General features: G+C 33.2%; 2 protein-coding genes across 2 annotated transcripts; one reads left to right on the plus strand and one right to left on the minus strand.

Moving 5' to 3' along the window:
• Nucleotides 1-1807: 1807 nt before the first annotated feature.
• LOC100818767 (pentatricopeptide repeat-containing protein At2g27610) lies at nucleotides 1808-6032 on the plus strand. The gene has a single exon (XM_003539417.4). It carries the CDS (start codon nucleotides 2072-2074, stop codon nucleotides 4700-4702), a length of 2631 nt encoding a protein of 876 aa, XP_003539465.1. The 5' UTR covers nucleotides 1808-2071; the 3' UTR covers nucleotides 4703-6032.
• Nucleotides 6033-7262: 1230 nt separating this feature from the next.
• Nucleotides 7263-14227, minus strand: LOC100806836 (protein SUPPRESSOR OF K(+) TRANSPORT GROWTH DEFECT 1). Its single transcript, XM_003540192.5, has 8 exons — nucleotides 13523-14227; nucleotides 13299-13404; nucleotides 10171-10369; nucleotides 8378-8446; nucleotides 8220-8294; nucleotides 8018-8116; nucleotides 7773-7928; nucleotides 7263-7615 (listed from the first exon to the last, which is right to left on the minus strand). Exons 1-8 carry the CDS (start codon nucleotides 14001-14003, stop codon nucleotides 7490-7492), a joined length of 1311 nt encoding a protein of 436 aa, XP_003540240.1. The 5' UTR covers nucleotides 14004-14227; the 3' UTR covers nucleotides 7263-7489.
• Nucleotides 14228-17328: the final 3101 nt, after the last annotated feature.

Consider the following 17328-nt stretch of genomic DNA (forward strand, 5'->3'; position numbering starts at 1 on the left):
CATATATATAATTAAAAGAATATACACTTAAATTAATATATATTTTATGATCATTGTATCAATATAAATATATAATATAAAATATCATTGCTTAAATTTTTTTTTAAAAATATTTTTATTTATTAATTATTAAAAATATGTTATAATAAAATATCGACATTATTAGGTCAAGTTAGAATGAACCAAAATCAACTCAAAATATAATTTAAATTCATTTTCAAAACACTTTAAATTTAACTTTTTTTAACATTTAAATTTGTCAAAATTAATTTCAAATTAAATTAATGGGATAAGATTAAAACATATACTGATTCACTGAACACCTCCAATATTGTATAGTACTCAAAACAAAGAGAAAGTAGAAAGCATTTTATTTAATATATTAGGCTAATGTATGCAGATTAGGCTTTATATAACTGCAGCAGCACAACTTCGATAAGGCCAAAAAAATCAAATGAATCATAATCAGGTTATTAATATATTGACACTGCCACTAAAAATCCAAAATCTGCCGTGACATATCTTCGTCAAAAGCATTTTTAAAAAAGAAAATGTTTTTTATTACAACCAAGTTGCAAGTTGGGAATAAAATAAAGAAAAAAGGGACCACTTCGGTTTGGTATAAAAGTTGAGACAAAACAAGCAGTGATGATTAATCAGCGGCGAATTTTATTTTGCAATATAAAATGCTGTATGGTTTTATTTAGAAAATAATCGAAAAAATTATTTTAAAATAATTATTTATTAATTCTTATTTTTTATTTTTAAATAAATTAAATTAGGACCAAACATGTAATAATTTATTTGATATTTGATATAATAATACAAGTTGCCCAGTAGGGACCAATTTTAGAATACCATTTTTTTTTAATTTTTATTTAGTCCAATTGAAAACAATATAAATGGACCATATAAGATAGAAAGAAATACTCCTTAACTTTACTCTTTATTCGCATCTTATACTTTTCAATATACAAATTAAAATAATTATCAATATTTTTAGTTATCATTCTTTAACAGAAATTGGGACCGAACAAAGAACAAACTCATTTACTTCGGTCCAAGAAGAGGTTGAAAAATCACTACTTCACAAGGATTTTTTTAAAATTTCTTTTTAGTTCATTAAAAGTAATATATAAAATTCCGTTAAATATTTTTTTTTCCTCTAAAAATATATCTTTAGTTATTTTTCTTAACTTGTTAAGAGGTAGAAAAACACTGGGGTAAGCGGATTCATTAGGAATTATAGCTGAATGAGATGAATTTTATTTTAATTTTATTTTTACTATTTTATTTATCAGTGTTTCTCAAAAGTTGTTATGCAAGACTGAGATTCAAATTCTTAACCACTTGACTTGATTTGATTAAGAAACATTTACAACTTGTGTAAATTATTGTTGATAATTAATTTTAAATTTTTATTAGTTAATTTAACTTTTTTAATTAATCATATGGCATGTTTTCCTGGAATGACTATGTGATCATATTTAATTGTAGTAGCAAAACATAGTTAGTAAAAATACTAAAATATGATATTTCAAAAAATTTGTAGATCAAATGCATATTTTTTAAAAAATTAAATTCAAATGCGATGTATTTTTGGAGTACTAAAAATATATTTAACCTGTAAAATTTAAGAGATGAACTAATTTTTTTTAATCATTAGAGATGAAGTAATTTGAGACGATATTTCCTATTTTTATTATTAATTTTACAAACATTTTTTTTATTTTCATCTTTTAACCTAAAAAATTACTATAAAAACAGAAGAAAAAAAAACACTTTAACTTTTCCTTTTCAAAATTTTTTATACAAGATAAAATAAAATAAAAGATAATAATTATATTCTGAAAGCTATGAACTCTGAAGTTTGGAACATAAAAATATCCTGCTTGCTTGTGAGTCACAGAATTTAAACAGGTGAACATGACACGTCGCACGTGCAATTCATCTTATCCCTTCAAATGTCACTGTCTCCTTACTAGAGTACCCAACAACAGAAAAACAAAACATCGTACCTTATTTGAAACGAACACCGCCCTTTTAAAAAGTACTAATTTTCCAACAGAGCATGACTCTGAATATGACTTTAAGGGCACTCACCAACACTTCAACCAACCCAATTCTCAGAATTAGACGTTACCAACTTCACTGCCACGCTAACCCTCTTCTGCAATCCCATGTTGTTGCCCTCAATGCAAGGACCCTTTTACGTGACAGTGATCCTCGCTTTGCACAACAACTGTTCGACCAAACTCCCCTTAGAGACCTCAAACAGCATAATCAGTTGCTTTTCCGTTACTCTCGCTGTGACCAAACCCAAGAAGCCCTCCACCTCTTTGTCTCACTTTATCGTTCTGGTTTATCCCCTGATAGCTATACCATGTCTTGTGTTTTGAGTGTTTGTGCCGGTTCCTTTAATGGGACGGTGGGTGAACAAGTGCATTGTCAGTGTGTCAAGTGTGGACTTGTGCACCATCTTAGCGTAGGAAACTCTCTTGTCGATATGTACACGAAAACGGGGAATGTTAGAGATGGGAGGAGAGTTTTTGATGAAATGGGTGACAGAGACGTGGTGTCTTGGAATTCCTTGCTCACGGGTTATTCATGGAATAGATTTAATGATCAGGTGTGGGAATTGTTCTGTCTGATGCAAGTTGAGGGATACAGACCTGACTATTATACTGTTTCTACTGTAATTGCAGCTTTGGCCAATCAGGGTGCGGTGGCTATAGGAATGCAAATCCATGCCTTGGTTGTAAAGCTCGGTTTTGAGACAGAAAGACTTGTGTGCAACTCTCTAATTAGTATGCTTTCAAAGTCAGGGATGTTAAGAGATGCTAGAGTTGTTTTTGATAACATGGAGAACAAGGATTCAGTTTCTTGGAATAGTATGATTGCTGGACATGTGATAAATGGACAAGATTTGGAAGCTTTTGAAACGTTTAACAACATGCAACTTGCAGGGGCTAAGCCCACGCATGCGACATTTGCATCTGTTATCAAGTCATGTGCCAGCCTTAAAGAGTTGGGGTTGGTAAGAGTGCTGCACTGTAAGACTCTGAAGAGTGGGCTTTCCACTAACCAAAACGTCCTAACTGCACTCATGGTAGCATTGACTAAGTGCAAGGAAATAGACGATGCCTTTAGTTTATTCTCCTTGATGCACGGGGTTCAAAGTGTGGTTTCTTGGACTGCTATGATCAGTGGGTACTTGCAGAATGGTGACACTGATCAGGCTGTGAATTTGTTTTCCCTAATGAGAAGGGAAGGTGTCAAACCAAATCATTTCACTTATTCTACTATCCTGACTGTGCAACATGCTGTTTTCATTTCTGAAATACATGCAGAAGTCATCAAAACTAATTATGAGAAGTCATCTTCGGTGGGAACTGCACTTTTAGATGCCTTTGTTAAGATAGGAAATATTAGTGATGCTGTTAAAGTTTTTGAGCTAATTGAAACCAAGGACGTAATAGCCTGGTCTGCAATGCTAGCGGGATATGCCCAAGCAGGAGAAACTGAAGAAGCTGCTAAAATCTTCCACCAATTAACAAGGGAAGGTATTAAACCAAATGAATTTACCTTTTGCAGCATCATTAATGCCTGTACTGCTCCTACAGCATCAGTAGAGCAGGGAAAACAATTCCATGCCTATGCAATTAAACTGAGATTGAACAATGCTCTGTGTGTAAGTAGTTCTCTTGTTACCTTGTATGCAAAGAGAGGCAATATTGAAAGTGCACATGAAATTTTCAAAAGGCAGAAGGAGAGGGACTTGGTTTCTTGGAACTCAATGATCTCTGGATATGCACAGCATGGCCAGGCGAAGAAAGCATTAGAGGTATTTGAGGAAATGCAGAAACGAAACTTAGAAGTGGATGCTATAACATTCATTGGTGTCATTTCTGCTTGTGCTCATGCTGGCTTAGTGGGAAAAGGTCAAAACTACTTCAATATAATGATCAATGATCATCACATTAATCCAACAATGGAGCACTACTCCTGTATGATTGATCTATATAGCCGTGCTGGGATGCTGGGAAAAGCTATGGATATCATAAATGGGATGCCATTTCCCCCGGCTGCAACTGTGTGGCGCATTGTCTTGGCAGCTTCTCGAGTACACCGCAATATAGAGCTTGGGAAACTTGCAGCTGAAAAAATTATTTCACTTGAGCCACAACACTCAGCCGCATATGTCTTATTATCCAATATATATGCTGCAGCAGGAAATTGGCATGAGAAAGTCAATGTGAGAAAACTTATGGATAAGAGAAGAGTGAAAAAGGAACCTGGGTACAGTTGGATTGAGGTGAAAAACAAGACGTACTCCTTCCTGGCTGGTGATTTGTCACATCCTTTGTCAGACCATATTTACTCAAAACTTTCAGAGTTAAATACCCGGTTGAGGGATGTTGGTTATCAGCCTGATACAAATTATGTGTTTCATGATATTGAAGATGAACAAAAAGAAACTATTCTTTCTCATCATAGTGAAAGGCTTGCCATTGCCTTTGGCTTAATAGCTACACTTCCTGAAATTCCCCTTCAGATTGTGAAGAATCTCAGAGTCTGCGGAGATTGCCACAGCTTTATTAAGTTAGTATCACTCGTTGAAAAGAGATACATTGTTGTTAGAGATTCAAACCGATTTCACCACTTTAAAGGTGGTTTGTGTTCATGTGGGGACTACTGGTGATGTTTGGGCTAATATGCTCTTTTTTTGTTTTGAAGATTCTCTAGTGGATCTGACCTTTGTTTTCCAAAGAATCCATCAACTCTCTCCAAGGCATAAATTCTCGTGGAAACTTTAAGGAAAGAATGTCATAGGAATTGAAAGCCTAAACACATCATAACATTAGGCTACTTATGGGTACTTTTAACGCTGATTATGGCAGTGACCGGTGAGTATGATGATGTTGGCTCTCCACTCTTGGATAGACCATTGTAGATATTATTCAACTCAGAAAGGATGATCCATCAACACTCAACAGAAAGTCTCAGGAAATATACATTTAACATTGCTATGGAAAATTGTTGATAGGATTGCTGAAATTTGCTGGGTGATTCCAGAAATCCTGAAAGCCTGTTAGGAGCCAAGAAACAGAATGGGAAATAAAAGATAGATTTTATTGAATAGTAAGAAAAGAACAAAACATATGAGAAAAAACTCTTCTCCAAGAGTTTCCCTTTCACAAAGAGCTAATGCTCAATTTACAATGACAACAAATCTCCCTCTTTCCTATCCTTCCCCTATTTATATCTAATAAACCCCTCCAACTAACTAACTAACTCGTTAATAGTCTAACTATCATAACTAACTCTCCCTTCTTATAACCTAACAAAGTCCCTGTCAATTTGCTGCTGAACTGGTTCCAGGCTATGATTAGTTTAGGTATTTGCTGAAATGGCTCAGGAAACCGAAAATGCTTCTTGCCAATAACTCCTCTTCCCCTTAATCAGCTGTTACTTATTAAAGTAACAAATTTTGTAATGTTGAAGCTATCTATTTTAGTCATTAGCCGAATAAATAACTTAATTAGAAGCACTGTTGAGATTGATGCATTTAATTATGGAGAAACTCTTTACTCCATGACTTGGAAATTGGAATACAAATTGAGAACACATAATTTTATCCAAGGTAAATATAATTGAAGAACTAAATTTGCTTACTCACTGCCGAATTGGATTTTGAATCCTTTGCATTGCTTATCACGATCAATGAAAGATTAGTTGCCGACTAGTAGTATAATGCTTATGGCTACAAGATGTGATGAGGGTGTAGTATATGGTGCGAAATGGTATCTTGAAGGAGATAGTTAGCCTTTTGGTTTATCTGAGGTGCTGGTGTCGGGCTGTGCTGCTGTAGTTTTAGAATGGTGACTATGTTGTTGTGGCAATTGATTCATGATGCAGATTTTTATGTTCTTTTTTGTTTACAGAATGTACTTTTGATTGGATCCATACCGGTACAACTTGTACCTGAGTATGGGCTTTTGAATAAAATCTATTTTGCTTTGTTCATAAAACTTCAAAAAGGCTAATTTATTTATTTTTGTAGCTATTTCTACAAAGTGCTAAAATTAAAATTTAAAAATTAATAATCAAAAGTAATTAGCACAGGTTGTTAACTAGATCAGGGTTACGATTAGTTTGGTATTTGCTCAGAAAACAGAAAATGGTTCTTGCCAATAAACTTTTTTTCCTCTTAGTTCTTAGATAAGTATAACTTAATGAGAACTACTATTGACATCGATGCATTTATTTATGGAGAAAATCTCTACTCCGTCAGTAGGAATATGTTCACCACAAAATGTGATAGTAATTGTTTGATATTTTTGTCTAGGGTGTAAGCAAGTTGACTTAACCCGATATTTAAAGTTCAAATTTGGCTTGTGAATCCTGAAAAAAAATAATTGGCTTGTGAAAAAAAAAAGATTTCAAAATTGGACTCATGTATTTAAACAAATCACATAAAAGCTTGATGTTGACTTGCTAAAAAAAATTATTCTTAATGTACTTTACTAGCTTGTATTTGAAATATGTGGTCAACAATATCATGTATGTTAAATTCAAAATTTCTAGGCTATTACATTTTCATAATACAATAAATAAAAAACTTAAATTATTTTTATTACTACAAAACAAACTACAAATTAACTTAATGTTATCAACAAAGTTTTACATGAGTAAATAACAAAGACTAGACAAATTCTCATCAATTTAAATATAAAAACATTAAGCTGTTAATGTTGAACTTGTAAAATTTTGGCAAAACTTAAATGTCAAGATTAAATTTATTTATTTAGTTCAAATAACTCTGGAATAGCTTAAGTTCATTTGCACTCTTTTTTCTGCCGTTGAATTATATAATTACAGTGAACATGACAATATATAAATTTGATACTTGTTTGAGAATTTGTTATACGGAAATTCTGATAACGACCCAGTAAAAAAATATAAAACAATAATTGTGCTTAAAATGTAATCGCAATAATATTGAGACAATTAATGAAGAATCTGGAGTAACTTAGCAGTTGAATAAAAAAACCATTCTATTATCACATTTACTAAACACTTTTTTATGTTAAGTCGAATACCCTAATCTGCGAGGCATATTTTATGATGAGTCTCGTTTGTCCCATCCGCAGTAGCTTAGTGCTACACATTTGCTGAGTATCTGATCCATCTCGAAACTAAAAAGCACCCAAATCTATGGCTATCCTAAATCCAAAGGAGGCAAAAATAAGAACCCAGCATCACACAAGTTATTTTTTCAAATCATTTCAGATTCTGTTATACACAATTTAGAAGAAAAATGAGTATCGACCTTTATAAATCCACCTCGATACAAAAGGGGACTTTACATCCCCAAAACAAAATGAAATAGATGCATTTCATTTGATCCAACAGCTAAACAAATTACAAATTATAACAATATATTTGAAACCAGTGTGGACCTTCAAAGTGAAAATTCCATCAGTATTTAACCTTCCTCTCCAAATTCCTTTGTGAATCTCTCGTGAACATCAAGGTCGGCTTTGCTTACTGTAGGCCTTTGTCTAGCGAGTACCTTCTCAAAATCTGTCCTCGTAATAGGGGGCGGAAGGATCTGCAATAAGTTTTATAGGTTAGCATTCCCCAGTTTCAGTTAGAGATGTAACAACCTAGTCCAAAGAAATCACAACACTACTTCTCCAATTATCATTATTAAAAAATAAGGACACTCGGTACAGTCCTATTACCATCAAAAACTACACATTAAATACCTTAGAAGCAAGTCCTTTTGCAGCAAGCTCTTGCATTGAGGTTTGTACTGCACCCTGTTGCTTTGGTCCACACGGGATCCACATACCCTCGGGATTCTTCAAGAAGAACATTGCATCTTGGGTTTTGCGAACAGGTTCAAATAACACATCCTTTACCTGAAGAGGAGGTCCAAAAACTTTTTACTTAAGATTCATTAAGTATAAGATTAATGAAACCAGTAATTCCATATAGAAGTAAAACTTACACAGACAGATATGTCTGAACCAGAAAACCCCTCTGTCCTGCTAGCCAAGTATTCAAAATCGCTTTCAGTCAAGTTATGGGGAGTATCTCCTAGATGCACCTGCTCAATTTATTAAGCCAGAAAATAGCATGGTAAAACCATTCGCTAGGTTTATATAGCACAACAAAATCCATCATTCAACAATCAAGTATATTGTCCTTGCCTTGAACATGTGTTGGCGAGCCTTCAAATCTGGTAGTGGAATATATATGCGCTTATCAAAACGACGCCTTATTGCCTGCAATTACAAATTGATTAGTGAAAAACAACATAGTATTAATTCTATATGGGATTGTATAAACAAAATCATTTCTGTCTGACCTGGTCTAAAGCATAGGGCGTATTTGTTGCTGCAAGAACAAGAACTTTCTGATCATTGTGTCCTACACCCTACAAAGTAGATAAACTACATTAAAATAAAGAGAATTAAAAAAAAAAAAGAGAGAATATATACTAAAAATGTTGGAAACTGCCCTCATGTTAATAGCAAAAAAGTGAATCAAAATGAGAGAATAAAATATAGATGAGCAAGCCATATTCTGACAATATTATACAAACAAGTAACTGCTGGGTTCAATTTAAAATAAAGCAGTAAAACAGAAAACGGGATTACTTATGAGGGAGAAATATTTTGATATGCAACTCAAATATCAAATACCACATGCAACTTTGTATATGACTAAAAACCATTAACCAAGTTACTTAACAAATTTTGACAGGTCAAGGACAGACAATAACACTTAAGTGCTTTGGGGAGTTCGGCTACCAGTAAAAAACATGCTTCCGTAGTTTAGTTACATATAACAAATAAATATCCTGTTGAAAATACATATTAAAAAAGTCAAATATGATGACTTAATCAAATAACAATTCACATACAAACATGAAAAACTGAAGGACCACCGCAAATCAGTGATTGACACAGACCTAGCATTCCTTTTCTGAGACATAGATATAGGGTGAGTTTGTTTAAACTTAAAAAAAGCAACTTTAAAATAAGCACTTTTTATATAACACTTTCTTTAATAAGCAGATAAGATTTGCTTCTTAAAAAAAGCAGAAAACTGCTTATTTTAAGTAAAAGCAGTTTAGACAATCACATCAGAAAACCATAAAGTTCTTATTTATTTAAAAAAGCACTTATTTTAAAAAAAATAAGCTTAAACAAACTAGCCCATTAGATACAGAACAATTGAAAGGATTTTGGCTCTTCTAAAGTGAGGGAAATGCAATAGAGGATAAAGTGAAATTATGACCATCAATTAGAAAACTAATGAATAAGATTAAAATAAATTTTTGATTTTGTTAAACAGGGATTAGATTTATCACAACTTTCAACCATTGATTTTCTAATCAACAATTGTAAGTATACTTTATCCTCTAAAGTGCACTCCCTCACTTTAGAGGAGCCAAATCCCAATTGAAAATATGCAACTTTGTTTGTGAAGTATGAACATCTCATCAAACAAGCACAGGACAGGACAGGACATGCTGCGTACACTGAAAGAGGGACTTTAAATCTAAGGTGAATGTAATTATTAGCAATCATGACTTGGAATTGTTTAAACAACAGAGACAAATGCTGATTAGAGGTTTAAGAAAAGCATTGAACTAAGCTAGTTTCAAGTGTTGCCATTATTGTACACTCAAACATGACTTGAAGACCCAAAAAACCAATAAGTAAGACGGACCAGCATGAATTAGCTCAATCATGATCTGCTATTCAACCACCATAGCCTCCTCACATGCTGAAACAAGAAAAATTTAGCTGAATTGTTTTAAATGAAGGTTTACTGGTTTAGCTTCTCTACTTTCCAACCATAAAAAATGAAGTACGAAAGATGTCTTAATATGCACCCAACCACTGAGGAGATAGCCCTTGGAAGGAAACCTTCTTTTGAAAATGAATCATACATTCTTAAGCCTAAATGGGTTTATATCAAAGAAATTAAGAAATTGGTTACATCTTTTCTCCATGATTTGAAACTAAATTAATAACAGATCCACATTCATATAGGGCTATACAACTGGGACTAAGGCGTCTTGACAACTTGATGTGCATATGCTATATATTGCAATTCAAATGTAAACTAACAAACTATTAAAACTATTACCTGCATCTGCACCAGAAGCTCTGTTTTAATCCGTCTTGAAGCTTCACTCTCATTGCCTTCTCCACGCTGACCACACAGGGAATCAATTTCGTCAATAAATATGATAGAAGGGGCACTTTCTCGAGCCATTTCGAAAAGGTTTGAAACCAGCTTTTCACTTTCACCCATCCACTTTGAAACAAGGTCTGATGAAGAAACACTGATGAAGAATTCAAAAGTTAAAAATGCTTGCAAGAACATGTCCACTTATGGACCTACATTCATAACAATACAAAAGACCTTTTTTAATAGATATCAAGCGTATCTCAAATTCTGAATAGAAACATAATTATTGTCAAGAAAAGGCAGAGAAAATTGGATGAAGTGGAAGAAAATTATAATCATGCACATATCATCTTCAGAAGGTATTGCACCATATATCATAATTCTAGAAATTTAAGTGTTATGTTTTAAATCAAGTCAAACCAAACGTGGAACTACTTTCATTTTACTTCCTTTAATTATCTTAAGCAAACATTAGATTCAGAAAATGAAAGAGGACAAGAAAGATAGCTATAAATGTTGCAGTTTTTAATGATTTTACACTTATTCTCATTTGAATTATTATTAACGCAATTGCAATTATGGTAGAACCAGAATCCTATTGAGATACTAAATGGATGCAGAATGTCTTAAAAGATTGCTTACCAGGAATTCAAGCATGGTAATTAAAATTAAAATCAGGGTTCAAAATGTAAAATCGTGTGATTATGCAATTTTACGATTTTAAGCCCTTTGATTGATTTAAATCGCACATAAAATCCAAGAGGTAAAATTGTGTTTTAAAACTCAATCACAAAAACCGTAGGATTTTACCAATTTTACAATGTTGCCGGACTGACCCATTTGGATGCTTTGAACGGGATTGTTTCTGCCGACCCGCTTTTAACTTTAGTCATCCCCAACAGTGTTCAAAGTGTTTTCTTCTTCAAGTGTATGAAAACAGATCTTATTTAGGAATTCTTCTCCCCTGACCCAGCACCAGGGTGGTGGCAGAGTAGAGGAAAACAGAAATGAACAGTACAATGTACTGGTATTCAAGAGACCAGTACTCTCCCCAACAGTTCCCTCATATAATTGTTGATGCCCCCTTCCCCTTTTCATTCTATTTAATATTCCCTCATATAATTTTTCACCATATTTTATAACTAACTACTGTTAGTCTGTTATATGGTTATGATCTATTCTATGGTTATTTATGATCTATTTTAAGGGAATGATCCTATGTTGTGCCTCTATTCCTCCTCACATAAGCCTTCTTAATAGGGGTTCATAGTCAATCAGGCAGGTCATGGCTCTAGTGAGGCTGGTCAAAGCTCAAGTGTTGGTAGTAATCCTGGTGCTGGCAGCTCCAGAGCTAGCTCAAGGGAGGCTTCAAAATTTGTTCGCTGGAATGCCCATGGAAGCAGGTATGATGTGGGATGGAAATATGCAGTTTCAGTTGAAGGCAACTACAAAGCTTCAACGCAAGCTTAGTCAAAAAGTATTTAATGAAAGTGTTTATAGGATAAAGCATCACTTGGCTCAAACAAATCAGAATGTGAAAAGCTACTCCTGAAGATGAAAAATGGAGATATTGGAGGTTGTGGCTGGTTTAAAAAAAATGATGAAAAAACCAGGGATGACAAAGGAGTCTATAGGAGCTGAAAAGAGAAAAGGCAATGAAGTGGATGACATTGATAATGTTGGAATTGGAAACATTTTCAAGAGAAGGGCAGTTAGCTCCCAAGACACAAACAACCCCATGTTTAAGAAGGGTATAAGAGAGGATGCATGTCAAGCAATTGCAAGGTTTTTCTACAATAATGCCATTACTCAGTGTGGCAAGTGAAGAATTCTATATTAAGGATGACTTAATTGTGCAACATTGCAAGGGATTTAAGCCACCATCCATCCTATCATGACATTAGAGTGACGTATTTGAAACAAATGAAATTAACAATGAAGGCTATTGAAGAACATAAAGTTGTTTAGAAGTCTTTGCTCAATAATGACTAATTGATGGACTGACGAGATGACGAGGACAATTTGTAATTTCTTGGTTAACAGACCCAAAGGAACGGTCTATTAGAAGTACATTGATGCATCCCACATATCCAAAACAGTAGACAAAATCTTTAAGATGCTTGATGAACATCCAGAGCTCAAAAGATTAGCCATTCGCATATTAAGCTTGATACACAGTTCTTCTAGGTGAGAACAACTAGAGTGCCTTCGAGATGGTAATATTTCTATAATGAGGAATATTTAATGTACCTTTTAAACTTACCTACTAACCTATCTTGATTGTATTTGCATGCATTCATGTCCTCACCAAGAGAAGAAACTGCTTAAAGCAAAAGATGATGAATGATGGTTTTGTCATGACTAATTCAAAATTGGGCAAACAGAAGCAAGCAAGAGGGCTCCTTAGCTAGATCTTCATGATGTTTTCTCTGATAATGAGTGGACCATGGAGAATAATGATGGAATTGAAGGTTTGGATGTGGCCAACTTGGATTTGGATGCTCCAATTCAAGATGAGAACTTGGTTGAAGACCAAGAGATAGAGGATAGAGATGAAGACTTAGTTCAAGACCAAGTTGGAGAGGAAACACTTGGTGATCATGATATGATATGAAGATAAGGATCAAATAGTAGATCCTTATGATTATAATACGGCAAATTTGTTAGACTAGACATCTATATTCTAGCATTAGAATATTACTATTTGCTTTTGGTGTTTAAGTTGTATGCCTTCATGTGTTGTGTACTTTTGTTTTGAAATCGTTGTGTTTTGACTACTTTATGGGTTATGACATCTGAATATGATGTACATTTATGGAGATTTTGAATTCCCTACTACCCCCCCCCCCCCCCCCCCAAATCCTGATTTAAGGTAAATTCCCGTTTATAACTACCTTGAATTCAAGTTTTAATGCCTATAAACGGGTATGCTATGCAGAAATTGAGACACATACATATTTCAGCTTATGAATCAGAATTCATTCCAATGATTTCCCATGCAATCTGGTAAACTCCAGACCCATAGGTTTCTCAATTCCATAAACTTTTATTCCTTTCCTAAACCATAGAATCAACAAGTTTACCTGAAAAACGTGGACTCAGCTTCTGTTGCAACTGCCTTGGCTAAATATGATTTTCCCGTTCCAGGAGGTCCATACAACAAGAAAGCTCTCCAGGGTCGTCTTTTCCCTGAAAATAAGATCACAAGAAAACAAACATATCAAACATTCAACCAAATTTCACAGAAGAAAAAAATATCTTCACACTAGTCAGGCACAACAAAATGCAACTCATGATCCTCACTCACCAGTAAAGAACTGAGGGAACTTCACAGGCAAAATCACAGCCTCCTGCAAGGCCTGTTTGGCGCTCTCCAACCCTGCGACGTCGTTCCACTTCACGTTGGGCTTTTCCCTTATGATGGCCGAGTTGAGCCCGGCCCGGAGCTTGGCCTGCTCGGGGTCCTCGCCGTCACCACCGCCACCGCTTTCCCCGTCCTTCGGCTTGGTCTTGGGCCTTGCAGCCACCGCCGCGTCCCCGTTGGAGGCTGGGCCGGGGCCGCCATCGTCGAGCACGGCCCGAATCTCCTCGGCCCGGCGCAGGTACTCGGTGAATTTCTGCGTGATGGCTTCCTTGATCTTAGGGTTCTTCTCGTACTTGAGATGCGTCTTGAAGTACTCCAAGGCGTTCATGTAGAGAGGGAACGCTTTCGCGTAGTTTCCCGCATTGTCTTCCTGCACGGCCTGCTTCACGTACTCTATGGCTTGCTCCTTGAAATTGCTATACATCGTCTTGCTCCTCCGGTCACCACCGATGGCATGTACGAGAATCGAAATTTCGAACCAGGGAGAGGGAGAAACCCTAGAGATGCATCGCGATCGTGTGTGTTGGGGAAAGAGGGAGAAGGTGTGATCGATTTCGAAACCCTAGTTGTTGGAATCGGAATTGATCGGAAATTCGAGGACAAAAGCGGAAAAGAGAAAACAAAAACAATGCATTTTCTATCCATAGGGTGGTGGCTAAGGCTATCACCTAATGCGTTGTGTTTTGATTTGATTTTTTAAAATGCATTTTCTACTTTATCAATCACTTTAAAAAGAAAAAAAAATGACAAACTTACTAGGACTGATCAGTGCTAAGAAATTTGGATACTTTGCATAAAATATTTTAAGTTCTAATTTCATTATTGTAAAAATAACAATAACATGTTTTTATTCAATATAAAATTAAAAAAATCTTCATGTATTATTTATTAATTAAATTTATGCTAAATATAATATTTAAAATCATTATTATAAAATTGATAAATTTAATATATATTATAACATGTTATTAAATAATAATAATAATAATACAAAAATATTTATATTATTAATACATTTAATTAAATTCAAAAGTAAAATCATTCCTTTTTTGACATATGCCAAAGTGACGAACTGTGTAATCCATGTCTTACAACTATGCTTAGGCTTAATCAGGCAATTATATGCTTTAATGTAATTCATTTAATTTAACATATTTAAAACTTATTTTTATTTAAATAATAATTTAAATTAGTCTATAAATTTATAGTATTAAATTAATTTGGAAGTAAATAATATATGTAGTGCAAAAAAATTATATTATTATTTAATCATAAATAACTATACATGTAATTGATTTTTATAATAATTATTCTAAAAACTATATTAAAGATTAATTTTTATTGATTGGTCATAAAAAAATATTGACAGTCCACATTAATTACACTTTTAATTTAGATTCTAAATGTATGAATATTGCTATAATTCTTAAAACTGATAAACGTTAATTATTTTAGTTTTTGTAATTTTAAATATTACAATAATTGTTATCATCTGATAACATTTTCAAATAAATAGTGAGTTGATATACTGTTTGTTTGGTTGCATAAGTTTGCCATTATAATTGTGACACACTAGTGACATTAGATGTAAAGCTAAAAAGGTGGACCGCAATAATTTTGTGACGCTATTAAGTTTGTTAAAGAGGAGAGGACAAGTTTATTTATTCCTTTCCACACCGCAATAATTTCATTGAAGACAAGATCACCATAACTCAGATTTAACTATAGTTTGGTTGTGTAAAATAAATTAAAAAATATTCAAAAGAAATATAAGATTAAAATAATAATAATAAAAGTGTAAAACACCTAAAATTTTGAAAATACACATAAAGGATTTTAAAATTTTCCTCTCAATTCTCTTCTATTTGAATATAGCCAAATCACCCAAGAATTAAACTAGTGGAACGGGTGAGAATTTGACTAAAAGGGGACAATTCCATTTAAAATTTATCAAATAAAGATAATTTGTGAATTAATAACTAACTAGGAGGTAGTCATAAAAATTGATGACTTCGACCTTTTTTTATTTTATGTGAAGTCGTAAAAATTTCAATGACTTTAGTGTTTTTTTAAAAAAATTATATGAAGTTATAAAATTTATAACGATTTCAAAGTTTTTTTTTATTTTTTTATTTTAAATTAATTTCTAAACACTTTAAAGTCGTTTTAATTTCTAGGCATTTTTGTTTCAATATTTGTAATATTTTTGTTATTGATATTAACAAATAATATTAACTTAAAATTTATCAAATAATATTAAATTCTTTTTAAATATTTTTTAATTAGTTTTTACATTTACCATTAAGTAAACTAATAATTTTGTACAATATTATTAATTAATTTTATTTGATAAAATGATTTTAATATTAACAACATAAAATAATTTAGTAATAAAAGTAGTTAAAATAAAAACAACATAATAAGTTAATATAAAATGAATAATACAAATTAAATACAAACATAAAATTGAAAAGTATAAATAACATTAGTCATTAATTTGCTTGTATGGATATTTAATATGATCATGTCCTTCAATTCTACACAATGAGTATTTCTTAAGTTTATTTGGAATTGATTTATCCATTTCATTATGTATACAACTAGTAGGGGCGGGAATAGGTCAGGCCGGCTTACAGGGACCTACGACCTGGCCTGAACTAGCCTATTTAATTAAAAGGTTAGGCTTAGTCTTTTCTAAAAGTCTATTAAATTAAATAGACCAGGCTTAGACTTATTAATAAGCCTGATAGGCCGGCCTATATATATATATATTATTTTTTGGGTACTAATATATAATATTATTAATATTATTTTTTGGATACAATTAATTTTTTTTTGAAACTATCAGACTTTGATTATACATTACTGCTCCATAACTTCTATTCCTATAATTAAGGACTTTAATTACAATTTAGGTGTGAGTCATGTGTCTTTTTATATTTCTTATTATTTTGATTGACTTTCTTTTTTCTTTAACTTTCCTATTACGTTCATACTCCATATAAATATTAAATATTTGTTGTGAAGAAGGTTTTTAAAAAGGCTATCAGGCCAGACCAGGCTTTTAAAAAGGCTAGGCCGAGCCAAAATAAAAGCCTTTGATAGGCTATAGGCCAGACTCAGGCCTCAAAGATTCATCATAGGTTAGACTCAGGCCTTTCAAAGCCTGGTCTGGCCTGGCCTATTCCCACCCTTAACGACTAGTGATTAGCCTTTCCATTGTGTCTCACTGCTTCGAAGGATCAGACATAAAATATAGATCAAAATATTGAGACCATTTATCTTCGCTCCCAAGGGAATCAAATTAATGTTGACAAACTTTGTAAATGTTTTGCAACTTATATACAGGGTCAACAAAGTCATTACATTTGAAATTGCAAGAAGCACATGTTGCAATTGCATGCGAGTAAGGAATTCGAAATGCCTAAAATTCCCCACAATCACACCACCATTCGTTTTGACAGTGCATGTCATTGCTCGTCACCCTATTCGAGTATTTGCGATCTCTTGAACCTTAAACTCCCCTGCCTCCCAAACATACATCCGAACATAATGTGAGATAGCAATGCATCGATTTTCTTGCATCACGACATATACCTTTTTGGAGTACCTATGTCATGCCTTTATCATATTCATGATTTTCATCCCATTAGTAACAAACGAGTCATTTATTTTATTAAATGTTTCCTTGACTGAGGCAATAATAGGCAATGCCCAAGCTCCTTTCAAAACAAAATTCATACACTCAG

Source organism: Glycine max, chromosome 12 (assembly GCF_000004515.6).
Source record: "Glycine max cultivar Williams 82 chromosome 12, Glycine_max_v4.0, whole genome shotgun sequence".
Classification (NCBI taxonomy): Eukaryota; Viridiplantae; Streptophyta; class Magnoliopsida; order Fabales; family Fabaceae; genus Glycine; species Glycine max.

Bases quoted from the DNA above. Each gene is read 5' to 3' on its own strand.
- LOC100806836 (XM_003540192.5), bottom strand. From the start codon at position 14,003: ATGTATAGCAATTTCAAGGAGCAAGCCATAGAGTACGTGAAGCAGGCC. The intron at 8,295-8,377 runs GTCAGACAGAAA...TTGTAATTGCAG, and splicing joins CGCCCTATGCTTTAGACCAG to GCAATAAGGCGTCGTTTTGA. The intron at 7,929-8,017 runs GTAAGTTTTACT...CCTCCTCTTCAG, and splicing joins GTTCAGACATATCTGTCTGT to GTAAAGGATGTGTTATTTGA.
- LOC100818767 (XM_003539417.4), top strand. From the start codon at position 2,072: ATGACTCTGAATATGACTTTAAGGGCACTCACCAACACTTCAACCAAC.